Source organism: Geospiza fortis, unplaced genomic scaffold, assembly GCF_000277835.1.
Source record: "Geospiza fortis unplaced genomic scaffold, GeoFor_1.0 scaffold424, whole genome shotgun sequence".
NCBI lineage: Eukaryota > Metazoa > Chordata > Aves > Passeriformes > Thraupidae > Geospiza > Geospiza fortis.
Window position 1 is genome coordinate 2,616,854 of NW_005054354.1, and position 16,841 is coordinate 2,633,694.

Consider the following 16,841-nt stretch of genomic DNA (forward strand, 5'->3'; position numbering starts at 1 on the left):
CAACTTCTTCACTAAAATTTTTGATATGTCTTGTGTAAAATTCCTTGTTAAAATAATCGCTATGGTCCAGATCCATTCTGGCTTCCCTGATTTTCTTGTCAGCTTTTCAGTTCTGATAAAGATGTAACTACTGAGACTGGAGTTCAGTTTGGTTTGTTTTAGGTCTGCTCTTACTGAGAATTTTCCTGCTTCTGTGATGACTCCATTGACATAGATTGAATTCTAGTTTTTAAAAAGCTTGCATTCAAGGCCTCATTCATCTTCCCTTCGTAACATTATTCTCTTCTGGATTGTTTCCTCCTGAACCCCTTCCCATTTTTTATTTTTTCCAACGGTCTTACTAGTCCATCCTTTTGCCTTTAATTTAGATTTTAAGGTTTGCATATTTCAGTGATATTCAGTGTTTCCTTGTGTGATATGTCAGGAGTCAGGTGGTTACTGAAGAATTAAAAATGATGAATGCCTAATTTTAGTCTGGTTTATTGATGTGTGATGTAATGTGTTGCTTGCCAAAATTTTTCAGGTGAAGCAGAAGATCAGGATGAAAAAGAAGACACAGAGAAGGAGAACACTGAAAAAGATGATGATGTTGAGCAGGAACTTGTCAACACTGACTCTACAGACGCTAAGTGGATAGAATCCCCCAAAACAAATGGCCATATTGTGAACGGCCCATTCCTATTGGAACAACAGATTGAAGATGAGGAAGAAGAAGAGGAAGAATGTCCAAATCCAGAGGAGTATAATCTTGATGATCCAAATGCAAAAAGTGATTACTCTTATAGCAGCTCCTATGAACAGTTTAATGGTGAATTGCCAAATGGACGTCATAAAATTCCAGAGTCCCAGTTCTCGGAATTTTCAGCGTCGGTGTTCTCTGGGGCTCTGGAGTCTGTAGCCTGTGGTTCTGCTGTGTCTGAAGGATCAACTGTAACTGAAAGGGAGGAGAGCAGCCCATCTCATGACAGGAGCAGAACGGTTTCAGCTTCCAGCACTGGGGATTTGCCAAAAAGTAAGTGTTCCTCTTAATGGCTTTTGTCTAGTAGCATGGATGTGTATTTTATTAAATAAAAGAGGCAGGTAAATGGAATGCAAAGGCAGTGGTTAGGTTAAGAAAAGATTGTTTAAGTGAATTTGATGTTTTTTCTTGCGGAACTGTGATTTATGGGTTATTTCCACTTTAGAACTTGGTTTTAAGGGGTATTAGATAGATAAATTATTGTAGAATAAACATTTGCATTGACAAGTCAGTCTACATGTGAAAGAGAAAAGGAAATCTGTAGTTGCAAATAAACGTAATTCCTGTAGTTTAAAGGTACACAATAAGCATGAGATCATGTCACCTGATGTCCTTTGATAACAAGTCACTGATACACCATCTTTTAAGCCCAGTAACCTTTACTGTTGGCTTAAAATGTATTTTTCAAAAAGAAAAATACCTGTTATTAAATGGACGAATGAAATTAGAATCTAGTGTGATTGAAGTATGTCCAACTGCTTGGTACTCTGAATTGTTTTAGAAGAATTGTAGCAAGTTTGAGCATGTCTGGCTGCAGCTTCTATCTGTTACTTCTTGTCACATCTTTTCTCAGTCATATTGAAAAATTCTGTATTATGCTGTGTTTTCATTCATTAATTGTTCTTTCTGTGTCAAACAGTTCCTGTTTTAACCTTTTATTAATACTCAGCAGGGCATGTTGCCAACCCATGCTCAACTCATTATGGTGTTTCTATATTCAGCATGGGTTTGGACATTTAAATTCTGGCCATAAGTCCAGAACTTTTGCCTGTAAATCCATTTGAAGACATGGAAGGTGAAATCTTGGTGTCATTGCAAAGAGCTGGATTTTTGCCATTGAATTAAATAGCTTCAGGATATTACACATAGGTCTTATTTATAGTGCCTGTGGTTAAATAATAAATATATGAGTTTCAGCTTTAATAAAGAAAATACTGGGAGTCTAAATCTGTGAGCAGATAGAAGAAAATGGGAGCTTAGGGAGAAGATCACCACGCCTGCCATTAACATTGTCACAGATGAATTAGAACTGCATTGAAAAATGCAGTCAAGTGTATTTCTTGGTTTAAGACTTTAGAAGAGCAGTTCCCACAGGTTGTTACAGGGTCTGACACATAAGGTAAGAAATGTGAAATAAAATACAGCTCAGTAGAACTGCATTTCTGGAAGATGCAGGCAAATAAGGCTTTAGGCCACCTCCTTACACTCTCAAGTCCCTGAAACAATACAGAGGAGGTTCCTAAAATGCCTGGCAGTTTTCTTTTTTTCTGCCAGCTGCATATAGGCAGGAAGACTCCACTGCTGTTTTCTTGGGGTGGTGTGTAAAATCCTCATGTCTTCAGAAATTAAAGCTGCTTTTGTCCTCATGGAAACAGCTTAACCTCCATAGCTGGAGAAAAAGCCTGCTTTGTTCCTCCTTGATGTTATCCCATCAGTTCACACACCTTTCTTGCAAAGAAAGGAGACAGACAGTAAATTCAGTGATAGTTGACTTTTTTGAAGAAAGGGGAAAAGCTGAATGTTACAGATATTAATGGCATCAATAATAACATTGAGTGTAAGAGTAATAAAACAGATGAAGGTATTTAGAAAAAAGCATACAGGAGTTAGAGGCTATTTAATATTTTTAAATGGTGCTACGTATTTTTTCATCGTATCTTTATTCTCCTCTTTTTGTACTGAAGATATTTTTTCATCGTATCTTTATTTCTTTATTCTCCTTTTTTTGTACTGAAGTAGACTTTTATTTGTTCCTCTTTCTCTAGGCATTGTTATACATTGTTAAGTGACATGGTCTTATCTTAATTTTTTTGGGGTTCTCGCTTTATTTGGTGCACAAACCAGTTTGTGTTAGGTGGATGAGCAGTTTTTGTTTTTCTCAAGTTTTCACTGCGTGACCAAGTGCCCTGAAGATAGATCTGTAATTTCCTCACGACTCTCCTCCTCTTCTTTCCAGTGTTTGAATGTTTGCTAAGTACATTGTCATGCAGAGATTGTGAGAATTAAGGTGATATTTCTTAGTTTTTATGGAACTAGGGCACAGAAGTGTTCACTAATTTTGTGCAAAGGTTAAGCTTATTTGGATGCTTTTTTGTGACTACTTTCTAGAAAATACACTTACTCTGACTTCACTTTCAGTTGTAAATGATCTGTGTTTGTCAAATACAGAATGCAAGAAGAGACAGGATTTAAGCATCATAAGTTTTTAGAAAAACACAAAAGTGTAGGCACTTCCCTATTGCCAGCTCAGGTCCCTCTCTTAGGAAGAGATTGAAGAAAGCTGTTGCATAATGCCATATTGAGATGTCCTAGTCATGGGGCTTTTTTCCCCTCTTCATTTGACTTTATTTACTGCAGTCCTTCAACAACACGTGTGGGAAGGATTTATCCAGGATTATCTTTTTTTTTCTTTTTCTTTTTTTTTTTTTTGCAAAGACTACTGAACTGAGAAAGGTTCTGCTATTCTGTTATTTCTTCAGTAATGCATGTGATTGTGTTAAAAAAATTGCACTGTACTATGGAGCATGTTTTTAAGGGAAGACTTTAGTATTAAGCTTACTGGTCTTACTAGTTCCTGTCTTTTGAGTGTTTTACTTCTGTCCTTATGTTGATGCTTTTTATAAACTTGAGTTTTGTTCTCCATTCCAGCTTCTTTAGAGGGCTGTTTGTTGAGGTCACTGCCCCCTCTGCCTTTTGCTATTTACTCCTGTATTTTTATCCCTCTCTCCTCTGGTGGACTCTGCCACTTTCTTTTCTGGTTGGCTAAAATTCAGTGCTCTGATGACCCATTCAGGCTTCCTGCCAGCAGTTGAAGATCTCCATCTGATTTCAGTCACTCCCAATTCTCCGTTAGACATGCAGCATTTCTTGTCCTTGTCCCATGTCTGGTGTATTTTCCTCTTCCAAGGCTTTCACCAGTTTATCAGGTCACTGCAGCCACAAGTGCTTTTTGGATCTAGTACCTCTTTCTTATCTTACCTTCAGTTTCCAATTTACACCTTGCAGCTCTGGGACAAGGAAACAGAGACCAGTCCTGTGTTTCCTGTGATTTGTGATACCTGCTTCTGTCTTCTGCCTTCAAGTCATCTGCTTTCTTTCCAGTTTAGGAACTAGCAGGTGGAATGTCAAAATAGAGAAAAGCAGCACCTCTACAGGTGGTGTTAAGGTTTCAGTGTCCCAAAAGCCTCTAAAGATTGCAAGATTAATCAAAGTTCTGCCTTTTTAGTCTGGATCATAATTGATGCAAATAGGACCTTCAGAGAACTTTGAATGCTGAATTCTTTGTGAAAAGCATGACAGCCCTCTAGGCTCTCAAATTAGCCAGGTTTTGGTGAGTCTTTTACCCCTTGTGATAGGTTTACCAAAAAAAAGGAAGAATTCAGCCAGATTTTATTTACTGTAGCCAGGCATGGAATTGCAGGATTTATTTTCTCAACCAAACTGGTGACAGCCCTCTAGGCTCATGTGTGTAGGGGATGAGTTCTTGGGGTCTGAGTTTTCACATTTTCTGTCTGAATCTGTTCCTGGAAACATGCACTGGTTTTGCTTAGAACTCGTCTGGTTATTTTAGTAATAGTCATTTGGCAGCTAAAAAATGCAAAAAATTTGCACTTGAAATGTATAAGGATATTTAGAAATCAGGGGAAGAAATCCTATTTATGTTGCTTTAATTTCTTGTAACATTCAGCAAATTATTTTCATGTATTCAATGTATGACAACACTGAACGAAGTGTCAAGGCAAAACTGCTTAGAGATAATGAATAGTGGGCTTAACATTCTAACTGTTCTGCATTTTGCTTGTGTTAGCAAAAACTCGTGCTGCTGACTTACTGGTGAATCCACTGGACCCAAGAAATGCAGATAAAATTAGAGTTAAAATTGCTGACCTGGGGAATGCCTGCTGGGTGGTAAGTGTAACTACATCATTTTAGCTGTTCACTATTTAGAACAGGTCTTTTTATAGTCCTTTTTTTTCCATTAATGTGGTTCTTTCTATTTTAGCACAAACACTTCACAGAAGACATCCAGACAAGACAGTACAGATCCATAGAGGTTTTAATAGGAGCAGGTTACAGTACACCTGCTGATATCTGGAGTACAGCATGTATGGTAAGAACAATGCAATGTGTGTTTTACAAGAGTAAAGCTCCTAAAACAGTTGTTTATTTAGTGAGGAAGCCTGATGGGGATGTTTTTGATGTTTTGACACAAATACATTATCATAAATGATGCTGTATCAGCTGCTGATGATTTCTTCCCTTTCTTTCAATTTCTCAAGCCTCCTTAATCAAAAGGAAATATTTTGCAGAGCACATCTAACTTTCATGTGATACATTTTAAACTTGTATTCAGAAATGTGCAAGTTTAGAGAGAAGATATGTGTCTATTCGGAATGACAAAATGTAACTGACAAAGTACAACTGTTTGTTTCATTCCAATCTTAGAACCTGGGCTACTGTTAGCTGTGATTGCATTCCCTTTTCTTGTGTAAAGTAGCAAAATAGGGAAATACTTTAAATTGGTGCCAAGTGCAGTGAAAACATGGATTGGATTAGGCTTGGTTCTAAACTTTCAAGAGAAGGAATTCAGTTTATTGGCGTAAAATCTGTGGTAACATTCTGTAGAATTAGTTTTAACACAATTGAAATTACAGCTTTTTAAGAGTCTTTATAGAACAGAAAAAGTGAAAACTTAATCATGCAGCTTTCTGAAACATCCTAATGTCTCTTTGAGGATGAACAAGCTGCATGCATCTTCTCATTTAAGATAGTATGTATATCCAAAAAAACAAATGTAGAAGTACCATTGCCTATTTTAAAAGTGAAAACTTAATCAAATCTTTATAATTTACAAATACATGTCTGATAAGAGTAAGTGTGTGAGGAGGAGGAGGAGAAGACTCCAGTACTAGACACAGTTTGCATGTGTGGGTGATGAGAAGAATTACACAGCTCGGAGGGAGAGGAGGAGGAGGATTGAAAGGAACATAAAATCCTACAGATATTATAAGTTCAGCAAGCCATGTGTTGGAAGTAGCTGACCCCTAAGTGAAATTAAAGTATGTCTGCTCTGGAGTTTAATACTAGCTTTTTCTTTAGTACACAGCAAACCTATCCATTTCCAAAACTACTCTTCTGTTTGGGGACAAAATGAAGAATTTTTCTATTGCATTGAAAATAAAACATGTAAAATATTCCACAGTTTGTTCTTTAATTCCTTAAGTTATTCTTGTCTTAACTAACTACAAAGTCATTATAGAGACTTTTTTCTTTTACCTAGTATTTAGTAAACCTCGGTTGAACTTGATAACCTTTTATTTTATTGCATGCCCTGCATTCATCTTTAAGTTGTATCTGTTGCTGCTAATTTTATAGTCTTATATAGTCTTTTAGTCTTGTAGCTAAAGACATAAAGGAGGCTGAGGTCCACCTAGAACTGTATTTAAAGATAGTTGGGTACTAAATAGCAATATCACATTAAGGAATATAATATTCTTGCAATACTTGGGGTTGCCCAGCCTATTACAACTTCTCCTCCATGTTATATAAGTGTTCCTGCTTTCTTCAAACTCAGGGAAAGAAAAAGGCCTAAAGCATCACTGCCACTGGAGGTACCTTAACTCAGATTCACAATTATGTATGAATTTTCATTATTTTAAAGAGAAAAATGTACTTCTGCTTTTTTGTTATGTAAGCCTTGCAGATAGTAAAACATTTGGGGCAGAAGTGCTGTAATTCTGTCTTCTGTCACAGTCTTTAGGTTTTTGCCCTTAAGAAATGCAGTAGAAATTTTATAACATTACAGCACTTACATACAATTGTTGAATGCAATTGTCATCATGGTATAGTTGTGTAAAAAATAGAGAGCAGCCTCTCAAGCTCATAGAAAAATTCATCATTTAAAAACCCCTAGAATGTGTTTGCATTGCTGTGTGGCTGAGAAAATGGGTCAGAGCATTGGGGATGCTGATCCTGTATCAGATGGAAAACAGCTCTGAGGTAGGGATTGCCTTGGAGGCCTTAATACCTCCTTCTGCAGAGGACTTGTAATTGAGATTAGCAGCCAGGAAAGCATTCCTGATGTGGAACTGCAAGCTTCCAAATTTATTTAGGCTGTCTTTGGAAATTATGATGTGAACCTCGCCAATCCCTAAGGCAGTCAAGAACTGTGAAGTACCAAAGTGTTTTAATGCCTCTACAGCTCCACTTGCTTTCTCAAGGTTGGTTTCCTTGTTGTACCTAGATTTGATTCAGAAAATGCCCTTCTAGATTATCTTGCTCCTGTTTCTTATTTAATTCACTCTGATCCATGTTTACTGTGTTTTCAAAGGGATTGTCTGCTGGAGCAGGTGGTGTTTATTTTCTGCCGAAATACAGCTTAGGTACCCTGTTAGCCTTGATGTCCAGGACTCCCAAAGGAGGGCAGAGGCAACTTTGCTTGTACAAGTCCTGAGTCATTAAGGACATTTTTGGAAGCAGTACTGTGCAAAATGAGTGGTCCAGCAGTATTGCCGTTACTTTTCCTTGGCAAGTTTCCATCCATCCATCCATCCATACTTTACCTAATGTGACAGCACCAAGCACACATGAACACTGCTTAACTGGCAAAGTAGAAGATTTTCTCCATGCATTTTGTATCCACTACAGTGTCTGATATTCTAGCTCACATCTTCATGTAAAAAATGGCAAAAAAGGGCCTTTCTTGGAGCTTAGTGTCTGTAGGGTTTCTGTGTCACAGATTTATGTGTATATAAAACTCACAAATCTTTGTGTCCTGGTTTATATGAAGGATGACTTGGAATGCTTGGTACCAGGATTCACCTGGGGTCTTAACTTGGTCTTGTGCTTTATCAATCTCCATTTGAGCCTAAGGTTTTCACTGCCTTTTTCTTGCTAATGAAATAATCTTGCTCACTGAGGATATCACTGACCATGAGTAGCCCAGCTGCTGGTTCTTGTATTGGCTTGTACTTATGGCATAAAGTGTGTTAAGCACAGAAGATTGTTTTATCTCAGCAGCAGTAGAATGTCTTTTTCCATCATACCATTTGCCAGTCCATTTTACACAGTCTTTAATAATAAGGATGAAGATGAGGTTTTTAAACAAGGCCTCTGATAAACAGGCCCTGAACATGCAGAGCATCTGTGTTCCTGTGTGCACAGCAACCTCCAGAATATTCCATTATGAATCTTCTGGGACATTGCATGTTGTGTCTGTATGGAGAGCATTCCTTACCTGGGCTCAGTTGGTTTGGGATGGCTTCCTCTAGCCAGGAGCTTGATGGTTTTGATGCAGCTTCCAGGAGAGAAAAGTCCTGTTTTATTTGTATCGACTCTAGTATGGGACTAGCCAGCTTCTGGTCAGGATTACCTGCGCTGGAAGTGTTTGTTATCAGAGCCATGTAAGGGCTCTACCCAAACAGCAAAAGAGGGCAAAATAACTCAGTGCTAATAATTTTGCAGTGCTGTTTCTTGGTGTTTTGTCAGTGAATAAGTGGCATTGCAAGCCAGCAGCCTGTGAGCTGAATCTTCTAATTTTAGATAGTTTGGCATGGCCCAGTTCTTTGTGTCCCAAACTTCTTTTAATCAGATTTAAAGGATGAATGTGAATATCCTCAGACCAGTACCAGTCCTCTGCTCAGGTGATCTGAGTTGCAGAGTTGCTCAGAAAAAAACAAAGGAAGGAAAGGAAGAAAGAGGATGATGCATATCTTTGGAGGCTTATAATCAGTGCAGAGCATGCATGAAGTGCTGTGACAGAGGTTGGATGTTAGTGGGCTTTTCCAGACCTCAGTGGAGTAGTTTACTTGCTCAGTGCTTGGCAAAGGATTCCACAAAGTGTAGCTTAGTATTTTTTTCTCTAGACTTTGGTGATCTTGGTTAGAATGATTGTTGCTGCCATTTGCTTGGACACACATGAGTTTGGTTAACGAAATTGTACAGTGCCCTTTTATTTTTCTTTTAACATTGTGGCCTGTTTATATGGAATACTCAGCTGCTCTCATGGAGAGCTACACACTGGGAATCTCTCCACATTTACTAAATTCTAGAAGATGTTCCCTTCCTGTACTAAGCCCTAATTAAATTCTGCCAGCAGGGAGGTGCATCTCTCATTTTCACCCAAAAAAGGAAATAGATTTGGAGGCAGCAGTACCTTTGACAGGATTGAAAACATTCTTGATGATTTGGTTGTATTGGTTTGAATTTCCACATTATCAGTATTGAGCGGGTTGCTTTCTTTAGAGCAGCAACTGAACAGACTCTGAGTGATTTAGCATTTCCTAAATCCCAGAAAAACAGAACACAGTACTCCCCTGCTGCTGCCAAGAAATCCTGGCAAGGTGAGGGAGCTATTACCGGCAGACAGCATCCTTTTGTATTGCTTCTGGAAATGACTGCGAGCACCATGGTTCCACTGTTTTTCCTTGTTCAGTCTCCTTGGACTGGGGACAGGAAAAGCACCTGAAGTGATGAATCTCATCATCTGACATTTGTTCATTACCTTTGGTTTGAGCTGCTGGGAAGAGGTGACTGTGTCACAGGCTGGGACATGAACAAGGCTTTTTAAGTTTTTAACACTTTTCTGAGGTGTCTTTTGTGGAGAGTTGTGATTCCTGCAATATCCTCTCTTTGTAATAAGACCTAGCAAAGAGATGACAGCTATAGATCAGCAGGAAGTCAGAGAAGGTGAAAATTGTACTTGGTGTTTTATCTACCCAAAGAGAAGACAGATGATGAAAGAAAACACTACAAGGTGTGACGGAAAGGGGACAGACAAAGAGCTTTCAAAACAAAGGATGTGCTACTACAAGGCAGGCAAGTTTACAGCACTGGGGTTTATTTGTGAGCATTTCTGTTCATGTGAGAGACCTCAGAGGAACAGAATGGAGAATGAACAGGATATCTTAAGTTATGTTAAAATTAAACCTATATGTAAGTGCTTGTGGGTGCCTTGCAGCCTTGTGCCCCCAGTTTATTTCTTTGTGTGCTGTTCTCCAATGTGGAGTGGAATGGGAACTGTCCTTAACTACTCTTCATTGTTGTAAGCAGGGAAGAAATGATCATGTCTCCATGGGATCATGAGTATCATCATGTCAGTATGTGTGAGTGGCACATACCAAAGGTGTGATGACAAGCCTCAGTCTGCACAGAAGCAGTATTTTGAGGAAAAACTGAAAATCAGAAATGTGGTTTCGAGGGGAGAAAAAGCTGAAGTTGCTATGCACGTATTTTTCAGTAGGCAGATCCAGTACAGAATGCTGTTATTACTCGCTGTACGCCCTTTCTGAAGGTGGTGGGTGGACAGTCTGAAACACTCAAAAGAACATGATTTCCCAGAGGAGCTGACTTTCTAAAACAGCCACTCAGTATGCATGATTCCAAGATCGGAGTACAGCAAATAAAATGACCCTGTTTCCCTTCCAAGCATCCCATGCAAGTCTCTGGTTTGTATATTTGGCCTTTCTTACCAAGCACTAACCATGCAAAATGCCTTTCATACTCTTCGCCTTGCCTGGCTCTTCAGGGGGAGATGTCCATGGGAGAACAAGCTGTCAGCTGATGTGTGTATCTCAGAAGGCTTTCTGATCTTCTTTCCATACTCCCACTGACCTGTGGAACAGGGTTCTTAAAACCAAGCCTGTTTTTAAAGCAGTTACAGTCTTGACATTCACATCTCTTCATTTCAGCTGGGTAGGAGAAGCTCTGGCCAAGAGCTGCATCTCATCTGTCAAAATAATAATTCTGGCCTATAGCTTGTTGTTCTTTTTCAGCTGGGGCTTCAGTTCAGGGAGGCTGATGCAGTCCAAGTGAATTGTTCTTCCCGTCCTCTCCCAGAGAGCTTTCCCTAGGCATGCATCCATTTTTCAATCAGCAGATTGAGTGCACAGCTGTCACACAGTGAAAATGTAGCTATTTCCAATTGTGTGTTTAGATATGGGTCCATTGTGTAGTTATGCCACCAGTTCTGTGCTGTGCTAGGCTCACACACAATCGTGTGGCAGGAAAGAAATAGAGCCTCTTCAGAGCCTATAAAACAGCAGTGTAACCATTTCTGTGAAAGGTTCACCATCTGCAGATGGAGAAAAGCAGTCTAGGCTGGTTTTCTGTGAGAACCTTAGGAAAGTGGTAAGTAGAAATTGCCAGAACACTCAGTAAAGATGGGTGATTGCCTTGGACTTCTGTGCCATATGTTGAGTGTGATGTAACTAATTTTTTATCTCCATATAATAAGTGAAATGCTGACTTGTCTTGAGGTAAATGTCAACTCTAAGTAAAAAAATCATGGTATTTTAAAGTTGGAATTTCTGTCAAGAAGCTTGTTTTTAGAAATTATTACTTTCAAAGTGAAAGTAAGTAAATATAGTTAGTTTGTATTTGTAGCATCATGGAAATTATAGACAAATTTAGGTTTGAAGTGATCTCTGGTATCTGCCTCCATCTTGAACAAGGGTTGTTGTCAAAGGTAGGTGAGGTCACTCAGAGCCATGTCCAGCTGAGGGGTACATACCTGAGGATGTACCTGTAACAATGGCATTTCCACAGCCATTCTCAGCAGCCTGTCCCAGTACTCAGGCAGTCTCACCAAAGAATTTTTTCCCTCATGTTTGACTGGAATTTCCCATCTTCCTGCCTGTGTTGTCCTTTCTCTGGGGTGAGTGTAACTTTTTCTTCTCTGCTATTGCCTTCAGGCAGTGGAGTGCAGCAATTAAATCCCTTTTCCCCCCTGAGCAAAGCCAGCCCTGCCAGCCTCCCCTCCTGCATCCTCTGCTCAGCCCCTGTAATGCCTCAGGTCCTCCCTGCCCTTTCCCCACTGGGACAGGGTCACTGTCACACTGGTGGCCCCACACTGGTCACAGCTGGGCAGAGCAGACCCGTGGTCACTGTGCTGCCCTTGGGGTCTCCTTGAGTCATCACAGAGTGTCAGTGACCTCCCTTATAGGGTCTGGGGGTTCTCTGTGCCTACAGGTGGGTGTAAAGTGTGGGTAAGTGCTGAGGATGCCCAGAGCAGCAGTGGTTGCACAGCCAGAGCTGTGGCTCTCAGTCTGCAGCAGCAGAGATCTGCTCTTCCATGGCTCCCCCTCCATAACAGCATGGGCTTTCCAGTGCACCACCCCTTTGGAGAGTGCTTTAAAGAGCAGAAAAACTCTGATACAATCCAGAGCTGGGATTGTCCTTCTTACAGCTATTCATGTGTTTATTAATGTATCTCTAGCACTGATTCTTTATGACAAAAACCTTGGTCTGGATTTTATTCTTTTTTATATGAGGACAAATTAATTTAATTTATCTTGCCCTGTGTAGCCAGTCTGTCCTGAAAGTAGCTGGGAACATACTACCAGGTACCACAGATGAGCCTGTGAGACATTGTCTTCCATGGATGCCAAGAACCATCATTGCAAATACCACAGCACCTGCCTCTGGGCTGTCCATGTGTGCATCTGGGTCAGAAGTGGTTTTGTTCTTAGAGCCCTTCAGGGAGAGTCAGAAAATCAACTGTGTGAAGTGCTGTGGCCCCAGCCCATCCTGGGCATGCAGTCAGAGCTGTACAAAAAGGAGAAGAGAAGCATCATTGTCATTTTCAAAAGCTGTAGTTTTTGTTCAGTGAGAAGGTGGTATACAAAAAAAAAATCCCAATCTATGGGAGTTTTCAGCTCTTGTGATATACAAACTGATCTGAAATTCAGAGTATCACAGCAGTATGCTTACCTCTTGTGCTTCTCTATAAACAGTTTTCACAGTTTTTCAGTTTAATCTTTTTAGTCCCACACAGACATATCAAGCTATTAATGCTTCATTTTATGGACAGAAGCTATATTCTTGTGTAGTCTACCCTTGTGGCTAAATTCAGCTGCATTTCCATTCTTCTTCAGGGATCTGTGTGTAATAGCAGGCAGTTCCTCAGTGTCCTTGGGAATCAGCCCCACTGGTGTGTGCCCTCCTGGGAAAGCTGGTCCAGCTCTCCGTATGAATAAATTCATTGCCATGAGATACAGAGAGGACACTTGGGTCTTCTCTGTCTCATCTCAGGAGAATAACAATATTCTCTGTGGTGTGTTTAGAGGTCTATCCCAGTGATCACTTCTGGCTGCTCTTAACATTTATTTCAGTTTAGAAACCTGAGATTTTATGAAGTCATTCTGATTTTTTTCAGCTGTAATATGCAAACTGTCAATCCTGAGCTAAGAGGGGAATAAGAAAAGTGGTGAATGACTGTTTGTTAGTGGTAGTAACTTTAGAAGTTAAAGGCCTGTTCATAGGATCAGCAGAAATGTCAACAAGGGGTGTTCTTGTTTTCTTGGCTGCTGTGTGTGATTGCAATGAGTTATGTTGGCTGTAGCCCACTTGGATGACACTGCAGTTCACAGCTTGAAGAAGCCAAGTGCTCATAAATAGGCTAAATTTACAGGTGATTTAACAACTCCAGTTTGTAAATTGGAACAGAAAAGTGTCTATTTTCAGGAGACAAGTATTTTGTAGTAAATGTTCTAATGGAGTGGAATCCCATCCTAGAATTGTGCTAGGAAGGTCTGCCTGATTTTTGGAATGCTTTTCTGGATCAGCTGTTTTCCCATGTCTTGGACATGGACAATAGTATGATGCTTAAACCACCTGGAAGGAATTAGATTCCTGTGGCTGCTTGGGCAGTTGGTGAGCCAGAGCTGAAAGAGACTAGTTTAACAAATTAGACCAGATGAATCCATGTCTGGATACAAGCAGGGGCTCTCATAGGTGCTTCAGAGCTTTGCAGCTTTTCATATTCATTACACCCATACAGAGAAAGTCAATTTTGCCCTCACCTAACACAGGATTAACTTCCCATGGAAGCATTGCCTGCCCTAAGGGGATCTGATGTCCCAGTGTCTGTTCTGGGTTCCCCATCAATATCTATCTTGCCATTTACTCCCACCATTGAAGTATTTCAAAAAACTCTTTCAGATTTAGAGTCATCCAAGAAGCTAATTCAAGTGATTAATTTTAGCCATGAATGGATTTTTTTGTTGGCTGATTTCAAGTGATTAGTTATAGTCATAAATGGATTTTATTTGTGATTCAGACTTTTTTAGTTCAGCCTCCAGCATGCAACCTGACAGGTAAATACCCATCAGATACATGTGTAGCTTAAATAATATTATATTATATTACATTATTTATAGGTATTATTATTATACTTTGAAAAGCCTGATGTGTTCAGGTAGTTGACACAAGCACCACGCTGCACACGAGTGGGTGAGGCTGTGTTTAGGGCTGGCTCAGTGCAGCACTGACGGACCCTCAGGAGCGCTCTGAGCGTGGCGGCACTGCCAGGGCTGCCCAGGGCTGCAGGGAGGGGCTGCACTCCAGCCCTGTGTGATTCCTTCCTTCATCCCACCTGCCTGGGCAGCAGTGCCTGGGGGTGGGTATGCCCCAGCCCCAGCCCCACAGAGGGCTGGACGTGGGGCTCTCAGCAGAGCCTGGGTTTGTGCTGCTGCTGCTCTGCAGGAGTGATGTCCCCAGGTAAGTGGCTGCTCCTCAGTCTCAGATGCAGTGCCAGGCTCGAGCTCTGAGTGTGAATTCCCTGTGGTTTCTGAGGGAGCTGTGATGTTGTGCTGACACCTCTCGATGGAAGGCGTTACTTGTGCAGCGCCCCTGACTGTGTCTGTTGCGTTGTAGGCGTTTGAGCTGGCGACTGGAGATTACTTGTTCGAGCCGCACTCTGGTGAAGACTATTCCAGGGATGAAGGTATGACTCTTTTGAGGTATTGTAAGAGTTTCTTCGTATTTTCATACACCTCCTCTTAAATTTCCAGTGAGCTTACAGTGGGGTTTAAGTTTTGTATTTGAGTAGAACTGTTCATACACATTGTTTTAAGAGTGTAAATATGATTTTTTTTCTTTTTAGTTTTAAGTTCCACCACTAGCAGTGGGTGGGCAAAAACTGCCTTCTGCAGATATTCATCTACTTAACAACTGCCTGAAGGAATTAAACTACCCTTCTTGTAAGATTGCATATGTGTGGAAACCTGATTGAAAATAACAACATTTTAGTTTAGAAAAGAAACGACAAATTTGAACTTTATTCTATTATTCTCTTTACAAGAGTGACACTGGAATAATGTTTACATTGTGTATTTTTATTTGTATTAGGCAATTACTAATTATTTTTTTAAAATCATAGTTAACTCCTGCTTCCATCTGTATACCTGTCCATTTTCATGCTTGTTTGCTTGTAAATGCTATTTGCAGTGGTAATGTGGGCATCATTCATTGTTCCTAAATGCTACTAATGATGCCAGAGCTCTGCCGATCCTGGAAACCTCTGCATGGATTTGCTGCAAACATTGTTGATTTGAAACTATTTCTGATTTTTTACTAATTCCAGTTTCTTTCCTCTTCTTTTTTATCCCATCCTTTCCCTGCCCCTTCCACTCCCGTATCCTTTTTTCTCTCCCTCATAGACCACATAGCACACATCATAGAGCTGCTAGGCAATATCCCAAGGCACTTTGCTCTATCTGGAAAATATTCTCGGGAATTCTTCAATCGCAGAGGTAGTACCTCTTCTTTTTGAAAGGTGCCGTGATGCAGACAGAAGTGGAATTGCTGTGGCTGGTTGTATCATGTCCCAGCGAGGAGCATTTCCTGAAATCACACAACAAAAATTTCCATTTGGAAAAGCAAAATTCCCACAAATCTCTGACAATTTTTTTTCACCCAAATGTTCTGAAAAATAGCTATTGGTACATTTTAAATTATATGGCAAAATCTGTTTGTGGCACCTGCCACTCATTGTTTTGAGAAGGAAGTTTTGCTGAAAGCATCTTTCCAAAGTAGCCGCTGAGTGAGCAGTGTGCACCTGTGTTTTTTACCAGGATCAATCTATTTCTGTCTGTACCGGGCCAGTGTTAGTGTGTGCATGCAATGTACTGATTAAACTGTTGTATGTTTCTGTTTTGCTGGCAATGTTCTCCAATGCAGACCACATAGCATTGATCATTGAACTGCTGGGGAAAATCCCTCGAAAATACGCTATGTTGGGGAAATATTCCAAGGAGTTTTTCACCAAAAAAGGTAACGGTATTTATGCAACACTAATTTAAAGCATAATACTATCCAGAAGGAGAATATGTTCATTTACGGGTACTGAAGAAATAGATCCATTTAAATGGAGAGCACTTACTAAAGAAGATCTGTGATGTAAACTTGGCTTTCTGGGAAAAGCCCCAATTTGAGGTGTTCATTTCAGTATTTCATTTCAAATTCATTTGGGGATGTACTCAGCAAAGTGTGGATGTTAACAAGTGTCTGTGTGAATCTGTTGTCTAATGTTCCTGTAAGTGTGAGGACTAAAGTGATGCATGGCTTGTAGCCTGGTGAAAAATCATCTGTCAGCAGCTTTGGATCCCAGCTATTGGTGTCCAGCAGGTGCTGCTGGTAAGGAATGAGAGAGGCAGGAAGGGAATACCTGGGCAATGGACACTGAGCTGCTGTCACACCCGGGGAGCAGGCAGAGCAGATGGAACTTGGCCCAGGCTGCTCTTCAGGGCAGGGTTTGACTCATGGGGGATGTGGTGATGCCTCAGGTGTTCCATCCCCTCGGTTATGAGACAGCCTGTGCTGTGTGGAGGGACAGGGTCTGTCAGGAGCATCCATGGCTGTCAGCACAGCTGGGGAGGGCACTTTGCTGCTGACAGAGCTGGGGATTGCCCTGCCCATGGCTGCCCAGTGAGGTGTTGGTGTCCGGGGGCTGAGCTGGCAGCTCTGGAGCTCAGGGTTGTGAGGCTGAACACAACCAGTGATTCACCCTCCCATGCCTTCCCAGCAGTGATTGACCCTCCCTCCA

General features: G+C 40.7%; 1 protein-coding gene across 1 annotated transcript in view; it reads left to right on the forward strand.

Annotated features, from left to right (window-relative positions):
- Positions 1-16,841, forward strand: part of SRPK2 (SRSF protein kinase 2) — an 85,581-nt gene that overhangs the window by 61,745 nt on the left and 6,995 nt on the right. The window contains 6 exon segments of the mRNA XM_031059048.1: positions 524-1,012; positions 4,827-4,927; positions 5,022-5,129; positions 14,672-14,741; positions 15,457-15,549; positions 15,977-16,069. Of these exon segments, the coding sequence (XP_030914908.1) occupies positions 524-1,012; positions 4,827-4,927; positions 5,022-5,129; positions 14,672-14,741; positions 15,457-15,549; positions 15,977-16,069 (954 nt within the window).